At 47.5% G+C, this 15,791-nt stretch overlaps 2 protein-coding genes across 3 annotated transcripts in view; both read left to right on the forward strand.

The window, feature by feature from the left end:
- LOC129382504 (uncharacterized) overlaps positions 1 to 7,608 on the forward strand; it is a 30,212-nt gene extending 22,604 nt beyond the window's left edge. Inside the window, exon 7 of the mRNA XM_055066561.2 lies at positions 7,140 to 7,608. Coding sequence (XP_054922536.1) covers positions 7,140 to 7,163 — 24 coding nt within the window. The 3' untranslated portion in view covers positions 7,164 to 7,608. The remainder of the gene's footprint in view (positions 1 to 7,139) is intronic.
- Positions 7,609 to 8,985: 1,377 nt separating this feature from the next.
- The window catches only part of LOC126522798 (uncharacterized), a 143,257-nt gene continuing 136,451 nt past the window's right edge, over positions 8,986 to 15,791 (forward strand). For both annotated transcript variants that reach the window (XM_050171612.2, XM_055066560.2), the window contains exon 1: positions 8,986 to 10,231. In XM_050171612.2, coding sequence (XP_050027569.1) covers positions 9,488 to 10,231 — 744 coding nt within the window. In that variant the 5' untranslated portion in view covers positions 8,986 to 9,487. The remainder of the gene's footprint in view (positions 10,232 to 15,791) is intronic.

The raw sequence follows: 15,791 nt of genomic DNA on the forward strand, positions 1-15,791 counted from the left end.
CGAGTAGGGCGCGTCAAGTCTGTACGCGAAGAATGAGTGGTGTGGCTGAGAAACGGGTGTGGGGAAATGGAAAGGCCCTCGGTGCTCGAAGAATGCCGTTGCTTCGTTGAAGATGGTTCGCTAGGTTGCTTTGCAGGAGGTAAGCCGTCGGCACTTTGCATACCCAGGTGGGCTCCCGCCCAGGGATTGTTGGAGCCCGATGCGGTTGATAGGTCGAGGTGATTGTCAGTGATCAGCGATCGGTCGAGTATCTGTGCAATTTAACATTGTGGAATCTTCAGATACCGCGTCAAGACGCAGAGGTTAGAGAGCTGGAAAAAGTCTAGAATTATGAAATAATTAATTAATTCACAATTCTACGTCCATCCACATTATTTTGGCCCCTCACTTTTCATCAGTGCCAAGCGAGTACTATTTCATCTCGTCAATTACTAACGGGCCATTATTCGTTTACAAAAAGTGTTTTCTGTTTCGTTCGGCACGCGCAACGTATCTGAGTTCCTCAAATAATTTACATTTAGAAACAATGTAAAGTGACCACTGTGGAATTGCGAGACTGTGGACTCGTAGCCTTTTCGACATTTTACTGCGACCATATCGTTAGCGCTCGGCAAAACGCCATGCTGTAGCCTCGAACAGCAGTATTCAGCGGCACCCCAACGACCCACTGCGCGCTTCTGAAACAGGCCACCCCAGGATGTAACGAAGCATAGTACTCAGGCGAAGTGACTCACTTCGTGTGCAACAATTCAATGAGTATATATTGGATAGTTTTTTAACTTAGCGTCAGCAGTCCTCTTCCCAGCTACCGGTGTATCCTTACAGTTCTGACACAGCTGTTCAGCGGAAACATTGCTTGGCATGCGCGCAACGCTGATGTCGGCAAGAGAACGCGCAACACTGCTTTTGATCCACCGCCGAGTCGATTGAGCCTAGCAATATGGTGCTTCCATTTGGCTTGTTTAGTCGTCTCGAAGCTAGGCTGGCAGCAAGTGTATTGCGTCTCTGCCGAACGCGCCTATTAAAACACACAAATTCAACGCAGCGCACTGCAGTGCTCGAAGCGCGGGGAGGAGTGCATCGTAAGCGACGCTTAGCGTTGCGGCGGCTCATTGAATCCAGTAGGCTAAACACGTTAAACAAAAGTTTGCGTGTTTGAATTCTGGACTCGGCAGCCGCACGCGTATCGTTGCATTGCGCAGGAATGCTCGTGTACCGGGATTTAGGCAAAAGTTCAACACGCCACGTGATCTCTACCATGGCGAGTCTTATGACCTCTATATTGTTTTGGAACATTACCCACATAATAAATAAATAAATATGTCTGGTCGTAAAAGATGGCTTTGCCGCATAAATATTATATACAAGATGCAGCATCTTTGCATGGTTGTTGCGGTGGCGAGGCTTTATCTACGCGTGTTGTCAATCAATCAATCAATCAATCAATCAATCAATCAATCAATCAATCAATCAATCAATCAATCAATCAATCAATCAATCAATCAATCAATCAATCAATCAATCAATCAATCAATCAATCAATCAATCAATGTCACTGTTTTTCAAAAAAATGGCTCTGCCGCATAAATTGCACCTCTGAGAGGCAGCACACTTGCAGGGGCAGTTTGCATGCTTGTTTGTGGGGAGGCTATCGTATGTTCGTCGTCAATCAATCAATCAATCAATCAATCAATCAATCAATCAATCAATCAATCAATCAATCAATCAATCAATCAATCAATCAATCAATCAATCAATCAATCTGCGTGTTTGTCTCTGACCCGTCTTTCGGTAGCGTACTACGTGACTACTAGCGCACTGTAAGTTTATAGCTGCGTCGGCTGCTATTCGTGTAGACAAATCGTAAAATACAGTCTTAATTATTAAAGAAACCGTCCGATTTTACAGTGCAAGAAGTGTACAGCAGCGACGATATAAAGGAATGTCTTCTTGAGTTCTAACTTATTGCTCAGGAATGCCTTCGGTTGCGAACGGTAAATTATTCTGTTACATTGCGTTCATTGCGTGCTTTAATTCGCATGAGAATAAGTTTCAATGCAAAATAAAGGTTCGTTTTATTTTACTTTGCATGCTCTCACAATTTGGAATTGTTAGGTGCATGTAAGCTTAACATCTTTCTGCTCTTATAGCACATGTCAGATTGCATTGCTTAAGTGGTGTTGCGATGCATACCTAACATTGTGCATTATTGCATTGCACATTTATATGATTTTCTGCGCCGAGAGTGTCTTCATATATTGTACTATAGATTTTCTCTTTCTGTTCCCCCTTTCCCTTCTCCCAGTGCAGGGTTGCAAACCGGACGCTCGTCTGGTTGACCTCCCTGCATTTCCTCTCTTTGTTATCTCTCTTAGTGAGGATGTCGCACACTATTAATATTAGTAATCTGACTTAGTATTTCACAGAACGACTTTGTAAAACGCCGCCAACGACTCCTTCGATAACAGCTATGCGTTTAGAGCATTCCCTTTTTTTTTGCGTGGCACCTAATGTTTGGGCAATTGAAGAGGATACCTACAAGGAAAAAATCTCGGGTCGTGGAAGATAACTTGGGCAATGCAAAAAAAAAGAAAAAAAAAAGACGGCCTGTGAACGTCGCCTTGCTTCGTTTGCCGTGTTCTAACTATGCTAACTTAGCGCAATGTGGTGGGCAGGCAGGCAGGTGTAGACACAAAACATACAAGGTGATTGAACAAAAGAGAAACAGTTATTGAACCGTTTGCCGTGATCAATAAGCGCCAACCTGCATCTTGACAAAAATAGAAACTGCGTGCGTAGGCATGTAAGCATGCGTTTCATTAGAAGTGGAATCGATTTGTTGTTGTTGCAGCCAAAAGTTTTAAGGCAAGTTTGCGAAATCTTGGAGCGGGAACTGCTAAAGCACCGAACGCTCACATTACTGTCAGCGCAGTCCACCCCCCCCCCCCCCCCCCCCCTGAATCTGAGACAAACCAACTTCTCGCTCAATGATTGATAGGGTCATTAGTCCATTTTGTCGAAACACGGAAGTTTGGTCAATTGCGCTTTTGAAAAAAAAATTGCTGTGATTCACAACGTGAAGTGCTGATCTTGTTTTTTGTGGTTAGTGGGCCAACAGGATAACGGGCGCGTCTGGTTAAATGCTACTCGAGTGAGCACCATGGGGCTCAGGAATAACCAAACGCAATTTCTAGCCGATGTTCATTTTGTGCAGTTAAGTGTACACGACTACTGAGCTCGAAGGCACTTAAGCGAAAAATACGCCCATCATTTCTTTCATTTATAAACGACTCTTGAATGAGTGTGTACTTGAGAGGGAGCTTTCGGGACTGACATTGGCGCGTGCCTTCGTTAATGGTGCTAGCAGAGTGTCTCGTTTAAGGACTTCGCGCATATCTTTAACAAACAGAAAACAGAACCGAGAACAGTAGCTTGGAAAAACAGAAAAGGAGTTGGCGAGACCAATGATAGTAATGGAAATAACGGTATTCATGAACAGTTCTATACATAAAGACAGCAGGGCAGGCGAAAGGATACAGAAGCAAGTAGGAAAGCAATATCATACAAGTGCGTTGTTGTCATAACAGTCGTAGATTTAAAGTACAATAAGTTCCACGCCAGAGTCTCTCAATACCGCGTTTACTTCCCTGATCGGAGTTTCTAAGGCTTTAGCATTCTTGTGTGACAAGGTAGAATTTTTAGTGTAACTATAAAAAAAAAAATATTATCTGTCACTCAAGCCCATGAAAGCATGAGAGACCAGCGATCTTAGTTTCTTCCTTTCTTTCCGTCTTTCTTTCTTGTCGTTGATGTTTATCGTTGTTGTTTTTACGTTTTAGAACATTAGAGAAATTACACATGAAAAATTAGCAGAAAACAACTAGCTGGCAGTGTCTGGTCTTATAGATTAGGAATGAAGAACTACTGCTTCATTTCGAAGCTTCCACTTTTTCCGAAAGAAAGCAAAATTTAAACACGGACCAAGTAGGCTATCTAGCGGAAGAGACAGCATGGAGGTGCTCAATATGAAATATGTAGATATAAATATGAACATCACATGTCAGAAAATTACTTTTACTGCGGGTGCAATAATAGGCAATATATATATATATATATATATATGTGTGTGTGTAACCCTGAAGTGCATTCGTAATAAACAGTTAGCGCAGCATATAAGCCAAAACGCAATAAAAAGAAAATAAAGAGAGCATCCCTCTTCTAGGTACGTATAGTGCTTAAAATTATAAAACTGTATATTCTCTTTATTTATTTATTTATTTTATTTATTTACATATACCGCTGTCTCAATACATGAGACATAGCAGGAGTGGATACACCAGAGATTAGATCAAAACAACATACAATGAACTTGAAACGTAATTACAAAATGTGGTTAGACAATTCTTTCAAAAACTCTTCATTAGGTTTTTCCCGCAAGGAACCAGCTAGGTTGTTCCAAATTTCAACAGTGCTTGGAAAAAACGAATACTTAAAACAATTTACAAAAGACTGGAAAGGAACAATATTAAGTGGGTGTGAACGGCACGTGCAACGCCCAGTGGGATGACTGAAGGAAATCGGGGCATCAATGCAACTTTGGCCGTGTACAATCTTGCGGCAACCTGATGGCAGCACAGTGAAATAATCGCTTTTCAATTCGGTTCTTATTACCTCCTCGTGTGCTACGAAAGCCGAAAAAGCCTAGTTTTAGGTAGCAGGGTCATTTGCTGAAAGCGGCACTTCCTCGTATGCGGAAAAATTGAAACACGTCTTCAGGTTTCTCATAGCAAGGCCGCTTGTCTTTACCCAAATGCGGAGGTGAAAACGTAACATTGTGTGACCGGTTAGTACATTGGCGCTGCATCCGGGGCTTTCTTTTCATTACCGCAGTATTTGAAATGCACTTCCCGTTTGCTTTTTCGTCATATGCGGCGACACAGCGGTTTAGGTCGAATCGGTGTCATTTTCCTCGATGAGTAAAGGCAAGAAGATGATTCAGCTACTTACACGCAGTTCCGCGGGCACTTATTTCATAAGTTCATATCCGTAATGAGCATTTTGCGTAATCGAGTTTTTATTAAAGGAGAATGAGGCACTGTAGTGTACGAGGTGTTTTACGAGGATCGCGAGAATTCAAACAATCTTCATTTCCTGTGGTCACATTATTCCTTCGCATCATTGTCGTTCATTTTTCCTTAAGGGCTTTCTTGCATTCGTGTTTCTTATGTGCTTGTTCTACGTTAAAATAAGTAACCCGTGCCACTTTATAGGCACGAACACTTTATAGGAATCATTTATTAAAGAAAATCTGCACTGCGGACAAAAATAGCAATAACAAAGTAAATGACTTGCAATCATACCAACCGATGCTAAGGGCAAAAGGGACTGCGTCTATCTCGTCTGTCTCTCTAACTTTGTATTTTTTTTTTCTACGCGCAGCACGCTTTTATTTTTTATCTTTGTCGTTGTCTCTCTGTCGTCTGGGCATGCGCGACTGCTCTTGCGATGCAAGTTCGTGCATCACCGTCTCTAGGTTTTGCGCTCCGGGATGTGTGTCTGGAATAGTCATTCTAGTTCTAGGTGTTGGGTGACGTCAGTGCAGGGAAGTTTCCGTGCCCGCTGGAAATGGAGGAAGGAGAGGGGGGGTGTAGACGACTCCCCCTCCACCCGAAATAGGGGGGGGGGTGTAGGTGACTTCCCCCACTCCCTCCAGAAGGCAGGTCATCGACACCCCAGCGTCCACCGCCCGACGCCGCCAACGGCAAGGCCGAAGCTCCCTGCCGAGACGCGGCTGTGTTCGCCGGTCACGTTGGCAGTCCGTGGCGAGCCTACCCAAGCACGCAGTTGCAGCGGCCGCGCACGCGAGTGTAGCGACGATCGATTTTCGAGACACCGCAACACACTTTCGCCTCCAGTTGAATTTATGAAACAGCCACAGATCTGGGGCGCGCGCGGCTTTCGAGGGAGCGGCAGCGCTCGGGGTTTCGACTTTATTTTTTTCTTTCCGCAGCCCCTTTGTTGTCCCTCGGCCGCTTAGTCCTTTTTATTCGGGCTACGTCGAGTTTTTCGCAAGGCGATTAGAAAAGCATCTCGTAGTTTGGGCTGACCGCTTGCTTTGCCCGTTGGCCCCGAAAATGCCGCGCGCAAGGGGGCAGCTAGTTCAGAAGTAAAAAAAAAAATGAGAGAGACGAAGAGCGCGCATTTATGAAAGCTACGCGCCGAAACGTAGCATCAAACACACGGAATCGGTCTGGGAAACGATTGTAAACTTCATTTTCGTAGAAGATAAGGCAGTTCGATCTGTATGCCTTCTGGGGGCGCGGGAGTGCTGTGCGTGTATGAAAGAACGCAGGCGCCAATAGGGAAGTCTCAAAGTAACTAGCGGACTCACCAACCAACAAATGAACAAATGATCCAATTAATTGATCAATAAATGAATGTGCACATCACAACTGGCTTCGCCGCATAAACATTTTTTATTGTGTGCAGCGCACTTGCAGGGGCAGTTACATTGTGTGTTGATATAGGGCGGACGAAATCTTGCCTGCGGGCTGTCACTTACACTCACTCACACTTTTATCCAATCAATCAATCAATCAATCAATCAAATATATCCGTTAGAGATGGCTTCGCCGCAGAAATTAACCCTATGCGGTGCAGCATACGCGTAGGGTCAGTTTCTCCTTGTGGTAGTGTATGGGAGTGGGGACGCATGGTACGTGTCTTGTACGCCTGCTGGTTAGCTCAAATTTTTGTACGCGCATTTCGAGCTCTGAAGGCTTTTAAACACAGGAAACGCTTTTCGCTATATTTTATGAGCAAATCGCTGAGTATCCATTCATATGCATAGAAACACCGACAAAATAAAGTCGTGCATCTTCTTTCGCGTCATTCGTCATTAGGCTAAGATCGCGATAAACAATAGTACTATCTCCCATGTAGCGAAATATGTCAGGTCCTTGCACGCAGCGCATTAGAAAAAGAAATGCTCTGGATATGTCGCGCGTAGAACGCGTGAGAGATGCAATTAAAGCATACGAGAAGAGTGTCGTAGCCGCTTTGGATGCTTGATCCGTAGGAAAGAACAGCGCCTGCACTTTTCTGCAGACTAAATACCTCTTGCCGATTTTTCTTTACAGGAATGTCTCGTTGCAAGCTACTAGAGACACCAGGCTAACTTCCAGTGCAACTTCTACTGACGCAGAGTTGAACAGTTTCCGAGGGAGAAGCAGGAAGAATAACCACTGCGACCAAGGCCGCCCATTCAAGGGCCTAGCTTGCGCTTGCGATACACGTCACAAGGGCTAACCATTTCTCGAATTTTGTCACTGACGTGACGGTACTAACAGCGTAAAGTAGTCTTTCGTTCTGTTTTCGTCGACTTGTGCTTTCGTGCTAAAGAAGCTGAGGCTTCCGGTTTTAATAAAGAAGTACTACACCAAAGATGACCCGACGTAGCACTTACAAGACAGCTACCAGAATCTGTCACACCTAATGCTGTCAAAGAGAGATGGCATCTTTCTGTTCACGTTTTAATGTGATCGAAATAACATTGCGAGTGTAATAAAAGGTCGTTCTGAGAAATAAACTTTGTGTTCTTTAAACAAATTGTGTTTGGTAGCACCTGTCGTTAAATATAGGTACACTGCATCGTTGGCTCACTGCTGGTACACGCCATCGTGGTGGCTCGGGAATTGCGGCCTTGCGCTGCCAGCACGAGGTCGTGGGTGCGATACCCGAGGCCGCGGCGACCGCATTCCGGCGGGGTTGAAACCCAAGATCTTTTGTGTACCGTGCATTGGGTGCGCGTTAAACAACGTCAAGTGATCGAAATTAATCCAGAGCCCTCTACTACGGAGTCCCACATAGCACGCAGTGCAGTGTCGGGACGTTAAACTATGCAATTTAATAATAATATCAATTGCATTTGACTTTTGCGTCTGAGGATGCAGTAAAATCGAATAGAACCCAACGCATCCAGAAACAAGGGAGCTTAACGTGCGAAGCATGAACGAGAGGTTAGCTCTTCGATTCACGAAAACTTCCTCTGCAGCAGAAAATTGTAGTTCACTTGGCTGGTGCTGCTCTTGTGTCACGCACGAAACTAATAGAAAATACTGGTGTGAAACTGCCGCTTCGTCGAATCTGTAAGTTGCTACTCTCGATGCCCACACAATCGCGGCTTTTGAGCTAAGAACTGTGCAGCCCGTGCCACGGTATCGCCACAGGAAAATAGCGAGCGACGAAGTTCAGCTCAGCTTCTGCTTTCGAAGTCGAAACGAACATCCGTCTCAACTACCACTCGCAAATTTCGTAAGCACGACGCGACTGATGGCGGCCTTTTCTTCACGTGACGGGGGACGTTCGTTGGTGTGCACCGGTGCGCTAAATTTAGATCCACTTCCAGTTTCGTAGACGAAAAAAAACAAAGAAAGAAGGATGCAAGGAAAGAGAACATGACACGGCAGTTTCGAAAATGCAAGCGCGACGAAAGCCAATCATTAATGGCTTTAGAATCCCTGCGCAGTTTCTTAATCTGTTTTTTTGGCGGCTATGAAGGAACGAAAGTTAGATGCGTGAATTGACGCAACGTTGGCGTTCACATCTGCCACTGAATTCAAAGGAAAACAGGCCAGAGTTCTTGCAGCAACGCTGGTTTATTTAAACTACCCTCACACTCTTGATGGAAGACGACACGGGCGTAGGAGAAAGCAGGAGCCTCGTATCTAAAAGGGAGCGGTGAATAAGTCGAAGATGGGCGCGAAGCAAACATGGAGAAAAAGAAGGATCCATCTAGTGAGTATCGCCATATAGCAGCCAAATCACGTGACCGCCACCGCGCGCGCGCGCGCGCCGCGGCGGACGGGCTTCCCGTTCGCGCGGCGGTCTCTTCCATTTGTTGACGCAAGTGGCTCCATCGCGGGGCGGACGCTGCAAACACGAGCGCCGGAGAGCGAAGGAGAGGAGCCGTCCGGCTCGCGCGCTTGCTGCTCGGTGAAGCCTCGGCGGGGCGGTGCGTTTTGCTGCCGCGACAGACGACCGCTCGCGGGAGCCGCATTTTCTCATCCCGGCGTTCATCCCGCCCCAAGGGAGGGCGGCCATCACCGCCGGAAGGAAGAAAGTCCGAGGTGCGTGCAGTGCGCGAACGACGCTTGGTGCCCAAGCCCGCAGCTCGGGGGTGCCCGCCCCGCGACCCATAGTGGATACACGGAGACCCGAGTGCCAGCCCGGCGGAGTGCGGAAGAGCAGCGCGGCCATCGGCCGGATCGAAGCGCCGCGTGCGTGAGTGGCGCGATGCCGGTGGCGGCGGCTGCTGCGGCGGCGGCGGCCTCGGTCTCTTCGGCGGCCGCGACGACGAGCTGAGTGAGGCGCGGATGCGGACCGTGCATTTCCGAGCCGGAGGGGGCCTTCCCGAGGCCGGCAGCTAGCTGAGCGAGGCGTCGCAGCAGAAGCAGCAGGAGAAGAGCAAGCGATCGCAGCGTAGACCATGTCCTCCCGCGACATGTACGGCGGCTCGCAGAGGTCGCCCCGGGCGGCCCAGAGCTCGCGCGACGTGATGCTGGGGCCGCCTAAGACGTCCTACGCGTCCATCTCGCAGCCGCCGTCTGCCAGGGGAAGTCCCATCGCGCGCAACCTCTCGTCGCCGTCGCAGGGCCGCCGCATGCGGCCCACCGGACCGTACGGCGTGAGCCGCTCGAGCAACAACAGCCCGCTGACCATGTCCACGCACGACTACTACGGCGACGAGCCGGACCTGCGGGTGTCGCACCGGAGCCGGTCGGCCACGCGCACCGCGCCGCCGCCCATGCGCTCCTCGTACCCGGGCGTCGGCGTCGTCGACCAGGACTTCATGCCCATCCGAGACCGGTCCCTGGAGCGCGGCGCCGTGGACCTGGGCCGCCGCGGAGGCGGAGGGTACCGCGAAGACATGTACCGCGAAACCACCATCGACGGCGACCCGTACCGGGACTACGGCAGCAGTGGCCGCGGAGGCGGCGGCGGTGGGAGCTTCGTGGCCGAGCTGCAGAGCCGGCTTAACGAGCTCCAGAGTCAATACGGGAGCGTCAAGCGGGAACTGGACGCGACCACGCAGAAGCTCGGCTCCAGCATGCACAGCATCAAGACCTTCTGGAGCCCCGAGCTCAAGAAGGAGCGCGCCTTGCGCAAGGAGGAGGCCGCCAAGTACGCCCTCATCAACGACCAGTTGAAGATACTGCGATCGGAGAACCAGGTGAGCTTCGCATACTGTTTGCCGGTGTGTGTGACGAGAGAGCGCGTGTGCGGGGGGCGATCGGACTAGGTGCGTTGCCGGAAAGCCGTCGGAAGCATTTTTCAGCGAGACGCTTAGGCGCGCTGGCACTTGATGCGAACAAGACTAGGGATTAAGCCCGCGCAAGTGACGGTGTCCCAGTGGTAGTACTATTCGTTTCGTTCTGTAGCGTATCGAGGAAACGAATGTGGCAACGTGAAAAGCGTTACAAACCAACATTTCTCGTTGTTTCACCGCCAGAGAATCCTGATAGGCGAGCAAGAAAGCATAAGTGTTCGATTCCTAGCTCAGCAAGGCGCAAAATGATATTGCGTTGTAGTAATTCACACCAATGAAAGGTCGTTTTTTGAGATGAATGAAAAAAAAAAAAAAAACTATGCGGCCCAGGTCTGTTTTAACGCGACATAGTACGTCGTTCTCCAGCAAAATGAAAACCAGGAGTGACACTCAGGGTACACATACAAGTGTCTTCAGCTTAATGAATGAAGGACATAATAAAAAAAAGAACTTCTAGTAATGAACACCGTGATTTTTAAGCGCGCTTCTTAAGTGAAAAATGCAATCCGAGAGGTTGTTCTTGCGGTAGCTAGTTTCTGAAGCAAGCGGAGGGGGGCGTTGCTGTTGGATGAGCGATTGCGGAACCATCTCAGTTTCGACACGTTTGCAATGGCCGTTCGACGTTCTATGTGCGGTGTCTGAGTGACGCAGCAAATGAAAGAGAGCAACCGAGTGCGCGTTAAGATAACGTGGTCATTTGAATATTACCCTCATATTTCTTTTTTCTACTATCGAAACCTGAAAAAGAAAAGTTTAATCACTATAAACAAGTTTCAGCGTGAAGAACGCTGCTGCATGAAAGGCTCAAACGCAGGCAGTCTTGTTGGTAACAAAAGTTCGCGCTATCTTTGTCACTTATGTTTTCGCTTTCCGCGAAAACAAGGTTCGTTCCGGCTGATAAAAGAATCCACATTTACCCACTTGTTTATACTCATCGTTAGGTGCACATGCGCGACTTGCGAACCCATGTCGCGCGACTTGCAAACACATATCGATGTCACTGACCACTTACTTAGCGCACCGTCCTCATGTCACCGAGGATCAGTTACGGTGTGCTTGCATGTGCGTTAAGCGATCATTACACGTGTGCGTACAATAGCACGTCGTGTCTGCACAGATGTCTCCACAACGTGTTTGCATAACAAAAGCGCTCTGTAAACCTAGCTCAGGCGTCCTGTCTTCTCGGGATATTGGAGGATTGTAAAGAAATAAATAAAGAGGACGTGTGGCAGGTGTCCTCAACTTCAATTGTCGTGGAAAGGCCGTGCCACTCACTCGTCCACCGCAACGCGTGGCGTCGTACAGCCAGACCGTGCTGTTAAACCAACCGACCTCACGAGCCTCATCACAGTAGAGCATTTGCAAACTCTTGGTTTTTGATTTCCTGCTTCGTACAAATTACAGTGGCACCTGACTTCACGCCACTCTTACCGTAGCAGCGTCGTACAGTCAGAAGAGAGTTACAGGAGACTTCTAACAGAAAACACTCCGTGCTGACTTCTGGAGTGCGGGGCTGCCCACATCTCCGAGAAACAGAATGCGCGGAAGTAATTCAATGCTTCGTGTAAAATGTGACGGGCCAGTATAAGCACAAACGATATGTCGAAAATCAGTGACGGGTTACGGTCAGGCCTCGGCTTGAGCAACTCAGTTGGATCCATTACCTGAAAAACGGCGCAAGAGACATAGATCAGTTAGCACACGACAGTTGTCAGTCCCCAGACGATTTTCGAGCTATCGCTCATGTCGTCTGTTAACTATACTCGCGGACAACTTTTTGTGGCAATGAAGGGAAAGCTACGGAGGCAAAGCGCGGACAAGCGAGAGCGCTTCTGGAAAGATCCCCGCGTTTTAATCCACGTTAGTTTAAGCTGGGAAGGAGAAGCCATACACACCTTATTAGAAACAGTTAAATAAGACAAAACACACCGCTGAATGTAAAGGTTTACTTATTTTGCGGCTTTTCACTTCTGCGTCTGGGCAAACGCGAAATCGTCGCACATGGAAGCTGCGTCGATTCAGCGTCTGTTCCGAGCAACCAAAAGCTCTGTCAAACGCTGGTGGACTACATGGAGCGGTAACACATGTGCAAAAGCTCCGCCATCGTAGCTTTCCCTTCATTGCCACAGAAAGTTGCCCGCGAGTACAGTTCGTTTCCATTGCGCTGTTTTCAAACGGGGCACGGGTTGCGCTTCAAGACAGACATTAAAGGTCTTCAAATTCAAGGTGAAATCAAGGCACAATCTCCGTAGATGTCGCTTCGAATCGCCCTTCCTGCAAAAAACGCGCTTTATCTCCCGCTTTCTCTTACAAACATAGATAAAATGACTCGACAACCAGTTTGGACAGCCGTGTAACTTGTTGCAAGCCGACGAAGGGAGAGAAAAAGAAAAAAAAAAAAGAAAGCTCTCGAAGCTATCTGAGATATGATATATATGCGCTATACTTAGCCACCTCTACAAGATACCTAATCTCGCAGCCATCCAGAGATCAATGCACCAGTCCTTTGAAGCAGGATATAAGAGGGCATTGTGCCCTTAGCTGTCTGGTCTGGTGGGGAAATCCCCTGAGTCACTCCTCGGCGCTTGGAGGACATGTACATTGCGTAGTTCGTCCCTGTGAATCGTGGTGCTTTTACCTTTTTTGCCCCTTCCTGTTTGAAGAAACGTGCTAGTGTTGTCGTTCCACGTAATACACCTATGGAGAAGTGGAAAGGGGCGGATGTTAAGTTTCATGCCATAATTACCAGTTAAGGCGTGAAACTTAGGGAAATCCTTAACTTAGGGAAATTAAGGGTGTTTCTTTCCTTAACCATAGCAAAAAAAAAAAAGGACATATTCGCCAGGGCAGACAATTCGGAAGAACATGACTTGCAAAGCTTTTTTTCTGGTCTCTCTCGTTTCTTTCTTTTCTTTAATGGCAGTATAGAACACGGAAGAGACGGGGTGCTTCCGCGCCCCGCGATGGGCTCACACCCCGATTCCGGGGGTTCAAATCCCGGTTCGGGTTCACTATTTTTTATTTAGGTCTTGATTAGGTCTAACAGGAATACTAACTAATTTGATATAAGTGGCATCATTTTACATCGCTCTAAAACGTGGCAATGTATTTCCTTCGCATCCTGTACGTCTTCTCAGTGTTGGAGGCCTTGCAAGTGTATTTCGAGATAAAAAGGCTTTAAATTTATTAGCTCCTTTTATATGTATTGTTTCCATTGTGCTAAGAAGGATTGTTTCTTAGAAGAAAGTGTAAAATTGAGTACGATGACTGCACTCACGTCAAAACGGAGGGCACAAATAACACTCCCTGGAAGTAAGACGCATACGCTTTCTCTATCTGCGTCTGCTAAGCAAAGAAGGCCCCGCGCTCACAGATAAGATGGTAGTGAATGGAACCACCCCATGGCACCAATGCACTGGCACCTAAGCGCGTTCACTGTTGCGGCACAATCAAGCACCTAATCTCAACGCTGTGCATGCGGTCTTTAAAAGGTGAATCGTCAACGTGTCAAAGCAGCTTGGCATCGAGAACGAACACGAGAAGGATGCAACGTGGGTGCACCAATTTTTCAGGCAGAACGTGAACATTTCTTTCGCTTAGAGAGACGCTGCGAGTCGGAAGGCGTAGGTTTTCCTACTTAAATTACTAGGGGAAACTTTGGCGTCTCCTCGTTGGTGGCTTCACATGTTTTTGTGACGTTACCTCATTACCCTCTATCTGCTTTTGTTGGCTTAAACTTACAGACGCTTGCAGATTTGTATGCGACAGAGGCTATAAGCCACTGAGCGCGTGGCGTTATTATTGCGAATTGCTACATTTATAGCGCAACGTTCTGTTGAAAGCAATCGATTTGCAGTGGCACAAAACCGTTTGCTCATCTAGCTCTCCCGCAATTGAAATCAATCAATCAATCAATCAATCAATCAATCAATCAATCAATCAATCAATCAATCAATCAATCAATCAATCAATCAATCAATCAATCAATCAATCAATCAATCAATCAATCAATCAATCAATCACAAATCCGCTTGAAGAAAGAAAGCAAAAGTTTAGGCAAAACCGCGTGGCAGACACCGCCCATATTTTCCACGCTGGCTGAACGGCCATATTTGCAACTCCTGCAGGCACTAAAGCCACATTCCCGTCTAGTAATATCCTTTTTTTTTTTTTTTCGGGAAACTCTAGGCCGGGAGGTCACGTCGTCAGTTCAACGGCTGACGCTTGTCCCTCCAAGGTTCGGGTTGCTCGATCGACGCGGGAGATACGGGCTCAAACAGCTGGCGAGTGTCGCGACTCTGCCGAGGGTCACTAATCGCAGAGGAAATACGAAACACAGGGGTAGAGACAAGAGACGTGGGCGTGCTGCTTGCCGCAGGAGGCACCGCACGCTAACGATAGGCGTCTAGGGAACGGAAGCACGATGTCGCATGGTCAACTTATAGCTGGGACAACAGGACGTGTGTTCTTGGGCTGATTGTAGTGAATGACGCTTTCGGAAAAGACTGCGGCGCGGTTGGGAGTAAAATGAAAAAGAAAACGACGAAACGACAGCGCGTGCCCCGTGCTTGAAATGTCTGTACTATACAATGACGGCCAGGCAGATCCTTATTTTTCGTCCTGATGGTGAAATACTGGGCCGTAAATAAACAAGCATATTTGTCCATTGCTGCTCTACTGCTTCGGGTACGCTATTCCTTCGGACTGTACATATATATGAAGGTGGCGGCAATAATAAGGGAAGCCTGATACATGAAATGGTACAGGTAAGGAGACTTAAGCAGGAAATAACGTACTATGGAAAACAAAAGTAAATAAATAAATGTTTTAGAAAATTGAGAGAAAGTAGCGATGGAGAGATCAACACCTTCTTTTGGACAACTCTGAAGGTACCTTTCGCCGACTTTTCGATGAATGGGAGTGTGACACTTCGATCAATCACGTAGGTTAGGTATTCGATTTTCATTTCTCCCCTAGTGTCGTAGTCATATATTCATATATTGATCACCCGCTCTATAAATAAACTGTCTGACGTTCTACCACTCTGGCTTTCGGTTATGCGAACCAACGCAAGTTTGCCCTCTGGCGTGGTCGTTCTGTGACTGCGCCTGCAGACTATCTCGACCGACATTCTTAAGATCCCTGCACCGACCGTCGCCGGAACAAGAAAAAAAAAAGACTGATTTACGTGACATGCTTAGAAGGGAAATGTCGTAAAACGCGGAAACTGACAGCACGGTACGCCCTCGTTTATTTTTTTTTACTCAAACCGTTATTACAAAATACGCCGAGAAATGTCATCTGATTCATACGACGGTCTTGGAACAACTCGTAAAACACTGACGCGCGCAGTAAGAAATGTTCTCGTTTATGTCTGGGGCACTCGCAGAACCTCCTCCCTCAACGCATTCTTTTCCGTTACCCTTATGCGGCCGCTTGCGTTGCCCGAGCTATATAACAAATC

The sequence above is a fragment of the Dermacentor andersoni genome, chromosome 6, assembly GCF_023375885.2.
Source record: "Dermacentor andersoni chromosome 6, qqDerAnde1_hic_scaffold, whole genome shotgun sequence".
In the NCBI taxonomy this organism is placed as follows: domain Eukaryota; kingdom Metazoa; phylum Arthropoda; class Arachnida; order Ixodida; family Ixodidae; genus Dermacentor; species Dermacentor andersoni.